Source organism: Thunnus thynnus, chromosome 13, assembly GCF_963924715.1.
Source record: "Thunnus thynnus chromosome 13, fThuThy2.1, whole genome shotgun sequence".
Classification (NCBI taxonomy): domain Eukaryota; kingdom Metazoa; phylum Chordata; class Actinopteri; order Scombriformes; family Scombridae; genus Thunnus; species Thunnus thynnus.
In genome coordinates this window covers 9924782-9939892 of record NC_089529.1, presented here as the reverse complement: position 1 = coordinate 9939892, position 15111 = coordinate 9924782, and the positions used below count along the sequence as shown (strand labels likewise).

Genomic DNA, 15111 nt, shown 5'->3' with positions numbered 1-15111 from the left:
ATGCATATAAGAAGCATATGTATTTATTTACATCGCTGGATATCAAAGGTTTGATTCAGACACTGAGCTACGTCGTCAGTAGGTTACCAGTTCTCAGCATTGGATTTTCACATCCCTTCTTTATGTCTGGCATGAAGTAGAAGTTTGAGCTGTTTGGAATTAGTATGAAAGTAAATTGTTACAGACAAAGCTCAGTGGCGTCATCTCACTTTATCAGCCATCACTTTGGCTAGACTAAGTGTGGAACACAAGTGACATGCTATAGACTTGTGTGCAAATCTCAAACTCGCTACCTGGTGTGGAACGGCCTCTTTGAGCAGTGGAGTTCTGCTATTCGATTTCTTGCCAAAGATTCAAGATTCAAAGTCACTCGGCTGATAAAGGACGCATAAGTCACTAGAACCAGACGACCACAGAGACTGGCTCCATGTCTCACAAGCTTGTTAAAATAGGATCATACTGGGACCACATCACAAGCCAGATCACTCATCGAAATCTGGACTACTACAACAGCTGCAGTCTGAATCAGCTGTGGGAAAATGTGACTCATTACATGAAGATGGCCATTGAGACAAGTAGTCTGCAAAAGCTAGCTTTGCTGCAACTCTTTCTCAACGTCTGGAGAGAAATTCTGATCAGAAATGTCGAATACCGAGGACCGGCAGAGCCAGAGGAAGCCATTTGGTTGCTTTTGACTTCAATTCAGATTGTACTGTGTGTGCAGTTTTTAATATTTTGTTATATTATTATGTCTTACAACTTGTTCTTTTTCACTCTTAATATTGTCCTGCATGTGCTTGAAGGGGATACAAAACATTTCAATCTTTAGCTCGTACTCACAGACCAACACTCGTCTCCTCCATAATGAGGAGCCCCATTTGTCTAAATGCACTGAAGTTTTTCAGATGTCGTGGACTAACTTGTCAAAGCAGGATATTCTTATGTGCTCTGTTATCTGTACTCTTCACTCACATGACATCTGGCCTTTATCACAAGACCATCTATTAGGGAAACTTTTCTCTGCAACCTACAGACGAAAAGCATCAAAGTAGCATATGCGATATACAGCACTAAGGCTTCGTCCATAATATCAAAGTCCTGACAGGGGTACACATCTCTTGTCAGTAGTCTGTCTGACATAACTACGTCAATACAGGCCAGAGGGAAAAATTCTTGTAGTGTGATTATCATGATTTACAAATAACTTAGAAAGGAAGCAGCTGGTGTCCCGGTGGATCAGTGTCATAAGAGTTGTACTGTGTACAGGATAGTGATGTTCTTGGTTTGAATAAGACTCTGGAGCATTGCTAAATGTCATCCCTCCACACTTAGCATGGCTAAAATGGGATGGCAATGATAGTGTGCCGGGCGGTCGGTCCACCACTTTGGTCTAGACTGAAATATCTCAACAAGTAATGGATGGATTTCCATGAAATAGACTTTTCATCTGGTGTCACCATCAGGTCAACATTTTAGTTGGTAGTTTATAACAAGATGCCTCCAAAACTAATGACAACCAGTACTGTGTTTAGTGCTAACATGTAAATATTATATCTGCTTAGTGTCATCATGTTAGCTTTGTCATTGCTAGCGTTGACATTTAGTTCAGAGCACTGCTAGCCTCACAGAGCTGCTGTTATTGCTGTAGATTCAAGTCAAGTCAATTTTATTTGTATAGCCCAATATCACAAAACACAAATTTGCCTGAAGGGTATTCACAATTGGTACAGATATCTTGTTCTTGTTTCACTGTAAACTATTTCTTAAGAAGGGAAAAAAATGGCAAAAGTAATTAAAAAGAGAAGCAAATGAAATAATGATTCAAAAATGCTAAATATGAACAATGTTCTATAATTCCAAATATGGTTTGTTCAGTTGTTTATGAACAATAAACAGACATCACACTGCTTTAAAATGGCCTACCAGGGTTGACAGTGTGAAAATGTCCTTCTGTTTTGATAAGAAACACATTAGACTTTGAAACTTCTGACTGTGAGAAGACTTAAAATAAAATTGCCCCTGTTCAAATTGTGTTTCTTTAATCAGCTGAAAATACATACAGGACCAAATTCAGATTTGTTATGAAAATCAAATGTGCGGCATTTAGTCAACATGAGAGAGACTTTGATCGTGAGACTTCTATCATCTATTAACACCTATTGAAAGTCAAAGTGTTTCATTTGTCAAACGCACAGTGTAACAGGGTCATTCTGAGCAGTGAAATTCATGAGACATGGCAAGCAACATAAGAAGAAAAATCAAATTATTAAGAAAATCACAAATAAGGGCAAGAATAGCAAAAATATACATAATATAATAACAATAATATATATAACAGTAAAACACTAGCAGCAGTCTCAGAGACTGAAAGCATTGGGAATGTGGACAGTAAGAACAGAGTATTAAATATTATAAATATAAAGTGTAGGAGTGGCAGTGATTAAATTGTGGTGCCATACATTGAATGATCAATGTGATCACTGAGACTAATGTTGCTGGTTGAGAAGCCTAATGGCCTGGGGGATAAAACCTGTTAGTGAGTCTGGTAGTCCATACCTGGATGCTCCGGTAACGTCTACCGGACTGCAGCAATGTGAAAACAGTGCATAGCCGGAGTGTCTGCAGTCATTCGTGATTTTCCGTACTTTCCTAAGGCATCACAGTGAAATGAGGGCTATAATCGGTGGTAGTGAGTTCCTGCATTCAGTCACTCTAAACAAAAGCTGTTTTAATCAATTTCAGGATTTGTCAACAATTTGTGAGATACCGTGTAGACTCTGCGGAGACTGCACAATTAGATTAACTGAGGAATGATTAATGCACTGATAGTCACTTTGCTGATTATGATAAACAAAACACTGATAGGGTTGTGTTAGAGTCTAAAGTTTCACCTCCTGCTTATTATCTCAACACAGTCTCTTAAGGTAAACAGATTAGCTCACTTTCGGACACTTTAATGTTTTTAAAAAGTTCACAACGCTTGTGTATACACCTGCATCTGTAACCATTTGTGTGTGATCATTTGACAAAAGCAAAACATTTGGAGCCGGTCCATCATGAGCCTTTGCAATTAGTCATGCAGGCTGTTGACCCACATTTGGGACTTCAGCTGAGGGAAAAGGCAACCAGGAAGTCGTAAAAAAACGTAAGGAAGTACATGGGGAAGCACTTGAGGGGAAAAACAAAAGCTTGTTTTGCTTGTGTCATCTTATTTTTCGTATGGCCTGTGTTATGTTTTTTTCTAGCTCTAAATACATTGCTAATAAACTTATTATGAACAGGGTCAGACAGGCTAATCTCTTCTGTCTTGCTTGGCCGGTAGGAGACACAACTCACCTCTCATCCCCTCTACGTGTGATTCATTTGCCTTCATACATACACAGACACTAAGGATCAGCTCAGGCCACCTGATCTATATTTTCATAATGTCACTGCTCTTTTTCGGCGAGTTTACACCAGGTTGTTAGCCTAATAGATTAAAGGCTACTTGTCATGCTTCCCAGTGGTATTAGGCTTCACTTCAGACCGTACCATTCACAATTTCACACCCTGAGTTTCCAAGTGCGGCATTATTTCTAGATATAAGAACAATTCTCCTTCACAGCACTCAAAATGACATTCAGCTGGGGTGCTATTATACATTTAGCACGTGTTAAAGATTACAATCTACCCCCTCCTCCCGGTCACTACAGGTTTCTTTCGGTTGCGTTGCACAGCCGGCTGCTTATGCTGCTGCCGTCGTTAGACGAGAATTGAGCTACCAGCTGACCTACTTTCTCTGCTCTCAGCTCACTCGGTCCTGTTTACAAGCCACTGCCAGCGGAGGATGTGGAGTACCGTGCCTGGAAAATACACGGACACTGGCCGCAACTAGCAAGGAGCACGAATGGGGAATTTAGTCGTGTGTTGTTGATAAATTAGGAGTGCCAAAGCCTCAGACAGCTCACCGGCGATTAATAACAGCGCGTTATTAACTTAGCGTTGTTATGCAATTTAACGCTTTCGGCTCTCTCGCCTGGTCAGTCAGGCGCTGGTAGTTGCGCTCAGCTGCTATGCTGTAGTTTTTTATTATTTTTTTTATTTTTAAAATGACTAGATTGGTTAAAGTTAAGTGTGGATCTTTATTTCTGCTGGAGACCCGTTTTCAAGGTATGTGAGATTGAATTTAAGCTTCCAGTTTTCTCTCTTTCACTTTGATAAACGAGCGCAAAATGTTGTCATTGCCACCCGTTTTTCAGTGTTGATAACGTCAAAGTTCACGAGCGGCCTCTTTCCAAATTAGAGTGGAGGTGGTCGACCACGTGATTGGCCCCTCTCAAGATCTAGTTAATCATTAGAGCCTGACTGTGTAGGCTGAAGATATATTTTAGTCAAATACAGTCAGCCTGCATGTACCTTAGCGCTCTTGAATGCTGCTTACATGTTTTCAGCTCACAGTCATCAAGTGTCCTGGTTACAAGGTTGAGATAACCTATTTTTTTTCTCCGTTGGATCACTGCTTGATGACATTAGAGGCAAAATATTGAAGGGATTTTCGTCATTGGCTCCTGTAAGACGCCACATAGCAAAATGTTAAATGTCACAGGAAAAGAAATCCTTAAATAATTTCTCAGCAGGCTTAGGTCAGGCTGATGTTACCCAACCTGGCAGATTTAAGTCTACTGGAGGTCACATTTCTTTCACTAACTCGCTGTTTTTTCCTTCACAAGGGATTTTGGGTTTCTTATTCGCAGTTGACACGGTAGTCTTATAGAGTGAGATTTCTTCTGTTTGACCCTGAGATGAAGTGCAGCAGAATTACTTATTTACTATGTGCCTACTGGGAAGTTAAAGGGTCAATGTGTGCACTCATTGGCCTTCCCACTGTTTTTCATTTGTAGGCGTGTAAATACTTCCTGTTTCCTTGTCACTTAACAAGGGCTTTACCTGCACCAGAATCACAACATGAAACTGAGTTTTTTTTCTTTCAGATTTATAAACTTGTATTTGTTATTACATTTTATTAGAATTTAAATGGATTTTGACAAAGTAAAAAAAAATGTTTTTGTTTATATTTACATTTTGTGTGTATATACATGTAAATTCTGTACATATGCATTATATGTTGATATGACAGAACGTCCAGTAGCTACATTTGTGATCATATAGATGTTGAATATGGGTTAAATTGTAAGTTTTTAAATAACCTTTTTTTAAATTTACCATAATAACAATCTTATGGAGAAGTGAAGCACATGAGTGAAGGGTAATTCTCTACAAATGTGATTTCAGATTACATACAATCCAAGCAACCAGATTTAGATACATGTTAAAACAAACGTTTTCAGATTGACTGAGGCTAAGCCTGTGCAGGCCCAGTTAGTGTTTACTTGACAGCTTGAGCTGTCGGCTCAAAACCAGATGCAGGTGGAGGTGGTCAGGCAATGTAAACTTCTAGATAAGCAGACAGTAGCAGTCACAACCCCAGACACTAAGGCTGGATCTGCAAGCAGCTTAAACTCATCTATCAAAACAAGAGCAGCAAAAACAGTCTGACTGGGATAGCATTTTTGTTTTTGAAGAATGATGCTGGCTTTCTGACAGCTTGCAGATGCCCCTTTTCTCTCTATCAGTCTATTTCCTGATTCATTGTTTTGTGAGCGAGCAGGAGAAACATTAACATGAGCATAAACACTGTCTATTAGTTATTTTTCTACTGATCCACCCTAGCACACACAGTAAATATATTCCACCAAATCAAAACACACACAGGCCTACATCCAGAAATGACAAAACACCAGGTAATAAAATACCATTTTTGTAGTTGCACTGCTTGGCAAAAATACAAGTATTGTGGTGATAACTTATTGTATTAAGGACTAGGACTAGGAATTATATAAATATGGATTTTATATTGATGTTGTGATACATTTTTTGGAAAAGCACTTTATGGATAAAGCATATTTTTTGGCTAGCTTACGAATTAAACACCAGACAATCATTCAAAAAGAAATGTTACTCTAAAGTACTTCATCACTTTGACGCAAAAATCCAGTATTACCTCTGAACAGTCCTGTTTCTTGACTTGAACCATTTCCCAGAGTGGCTGAATACGCTCAGAGATATTAAAGGGATAGCTACACATTGTACAATCTGTGATGGTTGACAAATTTAAATATTCTCACCATATACATTTCACAACCCTAATAAAAACCAAAAGTAAGTAGAAAATTCATGATGAATTAATAATAAATTGGATCTGTCTAAATGCAATGGAACTGTAAATAGGGCTGCTACTAACAATTATTTTCATTATCAATTAATCTGTCGATTATTTTCTCGATTAATCAATTAATTGTTTAGTCTATAAAATGTCAAAAAATAGTAAAAAAAAAAAGTCAATTACTGTTTCCCAAAGGCCAAGATGACGTCCTCAAATATCTTTTTTAGCTCACAACCCAAAGATTTTCAGTTTACTGTCAAAGAAGACTAGAGAAACCAGAAAAATATTCACATTTAAGAAGCTGGAATCAGACAGTTTGGACATTTTTGTCTCATAAATTTACTCAAAATAATCAATCGATTATCAAAATAGCTGGTGATTAATTTAATAGTTGGCAACTAATTGCTTAATCGACTAATTGTTGCAGCTCTAATTGTAAAGTCCTAATTCTAATTTGTGAGTTGTATAATAAATTATGGGCATGATAATTACACAGTTCTTGTCCAGTATGATGCCGATGAACAAAGTAGGTTTTCTATTGATCAAAATAGTCTTTGGGATTGTCGTAGATTTAAGATAAACTGCACTGTTGTATAATTGTATGTTGTAGCCTATTTATCCTGTAAACACCATATACAGTACACTAAAACAATCCTAAGCATTATAAAGTAAAAACTCTGTGCTTATTCTTATTTACTGCACGGTTTTGAAATGACTGAATTGATTGATTGTAAGGCGGACAATAATATCTCAAGATGTCCATGTGATAATATTGTAATAATATTGTGTGTCAGATCTTATAATAATGCTCAGTATCGACATGTTGTGCTTCAAATGCAATGCAAGCTTACCATCAGGGGGACTCAGATTTTTATTTAATTTATACCAGTTCACATGTGGCAGTAAATCATTGCAGCTGCTATCCTTATATGTTAAAACTGATGGACACGCCCCTATCACGGATGGTATTTTGTCTGACAGCTTCATGGAAATGTCTGTCATCTGTGCTCAAGCCTGTTTTCTTGGTAGATATCATTCAACATTAACTAAGAGCCACAAGCACTTGTTGATAATCTATAAAGAGGATCTCTCAGACAGCATGACGTAGTAGTAGTGTCTCAGATATTTAAGATTTGCATTCACGAGGTGGCTGTGGCATGTTTGTAACTTGAAAGTGTAGTGCAACCTTGTCCTCCTGGTTGGTTAGGCTTTTTGTTGGCTTGTGCTGAAAGGAAAAAAAAGAAATCCAACCTGTTGTCATTATATGCCATTTTCTTACAGTAATTGTTGTTCAATTACAGTAATTGTTGTTCAATTACAGTAAATGTTGTTCAATTACAGTAATTCTTGTTCAAAGACCAGCACCAGTATATGTTTGAAAGAGTGAAAGGGAAGCAAAAAGTGAAGAGGCAACAAAGGCCTTTCGGATGTCCTTTTCTGTGGTGGAGAATTATATCTTCACTGGAAAGCCAGCTGTTTGGTGTCTGAGGTGACACCAGCACACTTTTTTACACCTCAGCGCGGGCGACAGCCATGATCGGAGGCAATATGTTTTTGGTTCTCCTTCCGTCCGTCCCATGCTCATGAACACGATATCTCAGGGCCTTGAGGGAATTTCTTTAAATTTGGCACAAATGTCCACTTGGACTCAAGGATGAACTGATTAGAATTTGGTGGTCAAAGGTCAAAGTCACTGTGACTGTAACTCAAGAATTCAGATGCTAATTATGACAGTTTCGCTCAAATGTCTAATAGGATAAAATGATGAAGTAGTGACATTTTATATCCAAAAGGTCAAAGGTCAACTTAACTGTGACATCATAATGTTCTGTAAAAACACTTTTCTGGCCGTTATTCAACGCCATAACTCAGGAACAGAAGGGATGATTGTGATAGTGTTTCACATTTGGTCGGATACTGAACTGGTGACACTGATCTTGGTGCCCAGCTTGAAACTTTGGTGATTTTATAGATCTTCTGTGCTACCGGGTTGAAGATGTGCGTGAAGCATCCACGTTTTAGAATTTGTAGCTTCTTTGCAGCAACATCCATATCTGCAGCATCGTCTACTCTCATGGCTGCAACTTTGTGCTCAATCAGAAGCTGCTTTACTGACCAAACATGTGAACACATACAAGGAATTTGACTCTGACAATGAATAACAAGCTAGACAACAACAAAAGGAATAGTTTTCCAAATACACTTGACTAGGGAGGTTTGCTTACCACTGTAGCTGAGAAAACGATCTTGTGATGAATGGGTGAAGAGCCAGGGCTTAATTATTAACTTCCATTTCACCACAAAGTACACTTAATAACTTTTATTAAATTCCTTCAAAGTCTTCACTACAAATATTATGAGTCTGGTAAGACATGGCTGGCGGAGGCATACAACCGCGAGGCGGTATTTATAGTTCTTATCGTAGCCATTAGTGGTTTAATGACTGCACACTAGTGTTTGAAATGAAAATAAATGAATAGTAACTTTTAAAATCTGCTGGATGTTTAGGAATGCAACACTGCATGCAGACTTTAGATGTGCTAGCGCGGTGTACCGCAGGAAAGCTAGTAAACACAGGTAGTGAGCTTTAAATTAAATATACAAATGGAGAACATTATATCCCATAACAAGCCATGGGGTGAGGTGTGAAGTTCAGTTGTGGCAGCAGGTGTTTTTCCTCCATTAAACTTTAAAATGAAACCTACACTCTTTAAAGAAAAACACTACTTCTTACAGTGTGTTTCCTTTTGGAAGGTTATGTGCAATAAGAAGTCATTTCTTATCAGCGTAATAGTCTCCATCTCTTTTACAGCCTGTTTACATACAGCATTTGGTCGTGAACTTGAACTTGAACAGTATGTTGACTTCTGTCATGAGTTCAGGTTGCTAAGTTTAAGGCTTTAAATACCTCGAGGGCACGAGTGTAACTAGACTCTGGTGTTTTTAGCTGTTAACCTTGCTAGGTGTGGTTTAACCTCAATACATTACAAGAATGCAGGCTGATGTCTGAGGTTTCATTTTACACACCTTTGCAGATTATCCACATTAGCGTTTTCACAGTAAGCTCAATTAAATCATCAGTATTAATAGTATTTATTTAACTAGACTTAATAGTTCAGTACTGTCAAAGAAAACTGTCTTTTCTTATTTTGTCAATATGCGCAAAAGCGTCACATTTTGTTACCGTGTCAACATTTCAGGAACTTATTTATTGGAGTTCACATAACAACACATAAATGCAGAAGTAATGTTTCTGATTAAGCAGTATTGTTTCCTTCAGTGACAGCAAATGTTTTTCTGGCTGAACATGAAAAGAATGTCATGCAGGATCAATTTGGGAAATATTAAAATAGTGGCCAAAGCCCTGCGTACTCTGATTGCCAAGTTTCTCCCTGCTGCTTTCAGTTCTCGTAGTCATGTGTGTGTGTGTGGACTGGGGAGGAAAGAAGGAGGTATTCGTTTGTTTACATTAATTAAGACTCAAGGAGGTGTGTGTCAAATGAATTGGTTTGTGTGAAGCAGTGCCTGAACATATTGGACAGCAAGTCTTACCTTCTTTGAACTCAATAAACCTGGAGGTGGGGTGAGAGCATGAGCATCAAATAGGGGTGTGTGATTATAGAAGACATAGATAGCTCACCCTTAATGTTTATATCTCTCTCCCCAAGTGTTTGATTGATATATAACAAAAAGGAGCCTCACTGTACTAACATTTTCTGAACAATATGAGATAGTGACAACTCAAGATTATGTTTAGGCAACTAAAGCAGAAGACTATAATACATATACAGTGTTTCCCCTAGGTTACTTGCTTTGGGGTGGTGGCTGGGGCGCAGGTGGCGGCTGAGATTGACACTAAAATGAGAATAGCTTGTCCACCTTATAGGTCAGTCCACCTTAAGTGAACCTGGTCAGGTTAGGCTAACCCAAACCTACTGCTAAACTTTTCCTCTGCATCGCTCGCATTCACCACCACTTTTCTGTCACTCGCTTTCTTGCTCAACTACACACTCGCTACGCACACAGATTACACACTGCTCTATTCCTTAAAGGAGCTACGCTACCAAGAGTTTCCTAGGCAACGACACAGAGAACAGCGCTGCACAGAAGCTCCCAAACGCTATTGATTTCTGAATGAGTGGATATTTGGTGTTATATATTTTTGGCATTAAAAAAATATTTTTTTGACCTGGCGGGGGTTCTTGTTGGCCTGGTGGCCCGCCTTTGTAATTATAGAGGAAACGCTGATAATAATAAGTTTAGACAATATAAAGCATTAGGATGGTTCCAAATCAAAAAGAATGACTTAAAGAAGGAGATTGGATGTGAAACTTGGCCTTTGGTGTAGAATTCAAACACTTTGCGCCCATCCATGCTACTTCCTGCATTGGAAATAAATGCTCTCAGTCAAAAGTAAATTATGACTACAAATGACTTGTATATGAACAAGACATAATTATCCCCTGGTGGCTAATGTGTTTGGCAAAAATCAACTGCTGCTTCACATTAAAAGACCTTCCAGTCCCGTGTCTCCTTACCTGTTGCCACTTCCCAAGTGGCTCGCTCCCTCTCACCCCTTATATTTGATTGATTGAGTGGAGACAGGTGTGCTAGAATCAGAGCAGAGCCCCACCAGCTGCAACCCCTTCGATAATCAAGACCTCTACTTATACTCAGCCCTGTTAGATCCACACTGCCAGATCGTAGTCTCTGCACCAGTCAGTCTACGCTTCAAACCGTTTCTCCTGCATTTGTCCCATTATCTTGTTGTTGCTTGTTTTCCTGGTCTAACTCTGTCTCCTGGTCCATGCAGTCCTGTCTGCTCTGTCTCGTGTCCCTATCTCCTGTCCCTCGTCTTGTCAGCCCTGCTTCCCTGCTCCTCCCAGCTTCCAGCCCCAGCCCCAGTTTCCCAGCTACATGTCCAAGCTTCCCCAGGCCTGCATCCCATTTCCGCCTCTCTTTGCAATAAATACCTTGTCTGCACTTGGGTTCACCTGCTCCGCCCTCCACGTAACACCTTTAGGAATGTTTCCTCGCTTTGTGTCTTTGTTTTATTTAATTGAAGCAATGGGAGCAATATATTCTCTTGAATTAAAAAAAGAAATTGTGGGTAAATTATCGATTGTGCCCGCGAACAGGATTTTTGATTGTGGAAGGATTTTACTGTATTTTACAGTTAAAGGAGGCATAGGGTGTTCTTTTTTTGTGCAGTAAAGCACAAAAAAGGAGAACAAATCAGAAAACAGTGATGCTGCTATTTGTCAAATGAAATGTAAGGAGAGGGAGCATAACAAAGTAGCATAACAAAACTGTTTTGAAGACAGTGCCTGGTTGTAAAGCAGCATTTAGGTTTTGAATAGAGTAGCTTGAAAATATTCAAATTAAAAATCAAAGCATGAATCATTTGAGTTCTCTGAGAGGCATTCTTTGCAATTTTCAAATCCTACACGTAAGGGGTTTAAATCAGTGTGTGTCACCTGATATTAGAGCCCGAATTTCAGAATTTTAGTGTTTCTTGTTGAGACTACTGATGTAAACTTTGATATGAAACATTCAATGTTTTTGCTGTTTAGAAAGTCTAGTCACACAAATCATACAAGAAAAGGTGATTTGAGATTTATACTTTATTCTTTAAAATAGAATTATGAATCATTGATCCATACACATAATCTGTAGTTGCAGAGGGAACATTTGTCACAGGTCTAAGCAGTTTTTTCAGTAGGAAGTTCCTGTTTAGTCATAGCATGATTTGAAGACACCTTTTTGTGTGCTTCTGATGTAAATCAACCTCCAAACAGTAATACTGATTAATAAGCCAACAGCAACTCATTCATTATATATGTTGGCTTTTAGCACCTGGATGCAAACTGTGTCTTGAGATGCATTGCCCTACTTCGTCACTTGAAAATGTATCTTTTGCCAATTATAAGCCTGCACATATTTACATTTTTATAAGTCGCGCAGTGTTGGTGAGCAAGTGGTCTGTGGCTCAAGCCGTTTGTGCTGCTTAATGACCAGCTACATACATGCTTATGAATGTAGAGAAAGAGGAATTAAGAATGAAAACTCAAGATAAAACCTTATTCCTATAAATAAAATTAAATAAAATTAAATTATGACATATATAATTTATATATATATATATGTTATAATTAGACTCCTTTTCCATTACAAAGGTGTAAGAACCAGCAAATGCAGGATGCAGACCTCCAAATTTAGATATTTTTGTTTGACAGAGAGCTATAATCTTTTGGGTAGTTAATTATTCAGGGTTGCACCACACCACGCCTACATTTCCATTAAATTATCCCCACTCTTACAATGGGTCTCATTTAGATAAAAAAACATGGAAAATGCAATAGTATGAGGCTGAGCCACTTGTATACATCACTCAGTGTACTTGTGGAATAAAGACAAGCCCACATATACAAAAACACTGATGACTGCCTGCATTCAGATTAACCGCCAACTGTAATAATAACTTGGATATAATTGATATATAATGTGCATATTTCCAGACCACAAAACCATAAACTATTTCAATCAAGGTTAAAGGAAACTATGTGCATGTTGTTTTTTCTGCTGGAAACACTGCAGTTAAAAGTGAACGTGGCTTGGAATAAAATAATTAGTCTTTGTTATTGTGACTATTTCAGACAGCTGAAATTGGGCAACTAAGGTGATGCTTTATTAACCACATAAAGAAAAAAATGAACTGAAGTGCAGACTGTATGCAGACATCTTATTAATAACTGTAATTGAATACAGTCTCATGTTGATTCATTGCAGCTGGTCAAGGCTCCAGTCTGTGAGTTCTTAGTTTGGTTTATAATAGAGGTGTCTGCTCCATGTTGTTTAAGCTTGCCTTCTACAGAGATTGTAAAGGAGGTGGCTGCTCTACACTCTTTTTTTTTTTTTTTTTTTTTTTGCTGGGTTATCAAAAGAGGTGTTTGCTTCAGACATTTTTCTAGGTCAGAGGAGCTCCTCCTGTGCAAAAACACTTCTTTAGTGTTGAAGTACTGTACGCAGGTAGAAACTGAAGATGGTTAATGCACTTTACGTTGTATTATTAATGATTATCTGTCAAAACACATTAAGTCTTCACTGTAAAAAACTATTTACAGATATTATTTTGTACAGATGAATGGAGGTTCTTGTGTTTTTTCCTTATCTATTGTCGTCACAGCCGATACGTTAACATGAAATTATACAACACAGTTTTCATCCTCAACAGAATGCTCACTTTCTGGATGCTCTAATCCATTTTCTCTGTGTTCACAGGATTTGCCGTTTCTTTGGCAGACTCGAAGAGGTGGTGGCAGTAGGTTTTTCCAAAAGAGTGTTCAGACGAGGTCAGCGCGGATGGGACTTATAAGACTTCAGAAAGGGCCTGGTTGGGAAAGGGAGTGAGTATGGACAACCTTTCTGACTTCGGTGGCCCCTGTCCGTCCACCCGCAGGGAATGGGAGTAAGTATCAAAAGGAGTTAGCTTCAGTTTGTGATCTTTATTTGATATTCTGCTCCATATACAGTACTTTAGTTATTTATAATAATGTCACTGCGTTAATACATATAAAAGGTGAAAGAAACCTGTGCTGGGATATGTTTCCAGTATGGATAGTTAAGTTTTAACATGGTATAGTTGGGCGTAGGGACTTTGATTGTCAACCACATTAATGGGTGAATAATTAAACATCTAAAATAAAAAATGTGTATATTTCCTTGAAAGCTTTATTTAAACAATTAAATTGCTCTATTTTTGATGTATAAATGGTGTTTAAAATAGGACTTAAAATAGGAAATAGGACTAGATTATTTTCATTATCATGCAGAATATTTTCTCAATGAATCATTTGGTCTATAAATCATCAGAAAACAGTGAAAAATTCTCACAAAAACCCTAAATGCTAGAGCACAAGGTGTGTTTTGTTCGACCGACAGTCCAAACCCCCAAAATATTTCATTTATAATAATGTAAGATCAAGAAAAGTAGCAGATTCTTATACACTATTCTCACTCTTAAAAATAAAACAATTCATTGATTATGAAAGTAGTCGCTGATTGATTTTCTATCGATCGAATAGTCATTGCTGCTCTAATTTAAAATAAGACAAATGTTTGATTTATTAAATGCATTTCTTCCCTCTTAGGTTAACTTGAACGTCTATCATTCTGAATAGGACAGTACCACTGGCAACTTCAGCTGATTTAATGCAGACAAGATGTGAAAAAATAAATAAAAAATTGTTGGACAGTTTTTGCTATTTTCTTCTTTATAAAATACCACAGTGACTCCTCTTCATCCACCACTATTTAATATTGGAGTGGTTGGTTTGGCACATTATTTTCATTCATCATTTGAGCACCATCAGAATTGTATCTGAAATCTTTTCATAGCTGCTTAATAATAGTTTGATGTGCTGCACAGCACTTTCAGAGGTGAAACATAGGCTGTCTGTGAATGAACTGAAAGCACTCATTGTGTTCTAATATTTCTGTGGAACATATGGTGGTAAAAACATGAATTTTGAGAGCTACTTGTCAGAGCGTCTGAAGAGATGTTTTTCAGTCAAACGATGGTAAAGAACTGTATAAAGAAATGGACGTGAATGTGGGTTGACTATGGATTAAGGAATAAAAGGAGAAAAGACAAGCATATGTATGAAAGATATTTCTAAGAAGGATTCAGCTAACTGAGAGTTTCACAAGAATTTAGCATTTAGAACATTTCTTCAATTCAACTCTTTAATTTTCAGTGTATAAAACTACAAGGCATAAGTTGCAATGTTAAATAAACACATTCCACAAAGTCATTTAGTAAATTTCTGAGCTGAACAATTGAAGAAATTTGACTCATGTACAACATTAAACTCAGTTTGAATAATGTGCTACTATTTTCTGACTATACG

At 37.8% G+C, this 15111-nt stretch overlaps 1 protein-coding gene across 6 annotated transcripts in view; it reads left to right on the top strand.

Moving 5' to 3' along the window:
• The window catches only part of npas2 (neuronal PAS domain protein 2), a 46038-nt gene that overhangs the window by 12832 nt on the left and 18095 nt on the right, over positions 1 to 15111 (top strand). For 4 of the 6 annotated variants that reach the window (XM_067607709.1, XM_067607711.1, XM_067607706.1 and 1 more), the window contains exon 2: positions 13484 to 13670. In XM_067607709.1, the coding sequence (XP_067463810.1) occupies positions 13615 to 13670 (56 nt within the window). In that variant the 5' untranslated portion in view covers positions 13484 to 13614. Of the gene's footprint in view, positions 1 to 3678; positions 4150 to 13483; positions 13671 to 15111 lie in introns of those variants that run through there. The other 2 variants (XM_067607707.1, XM_067607715.1) reach the window with 2 other exon arrangements.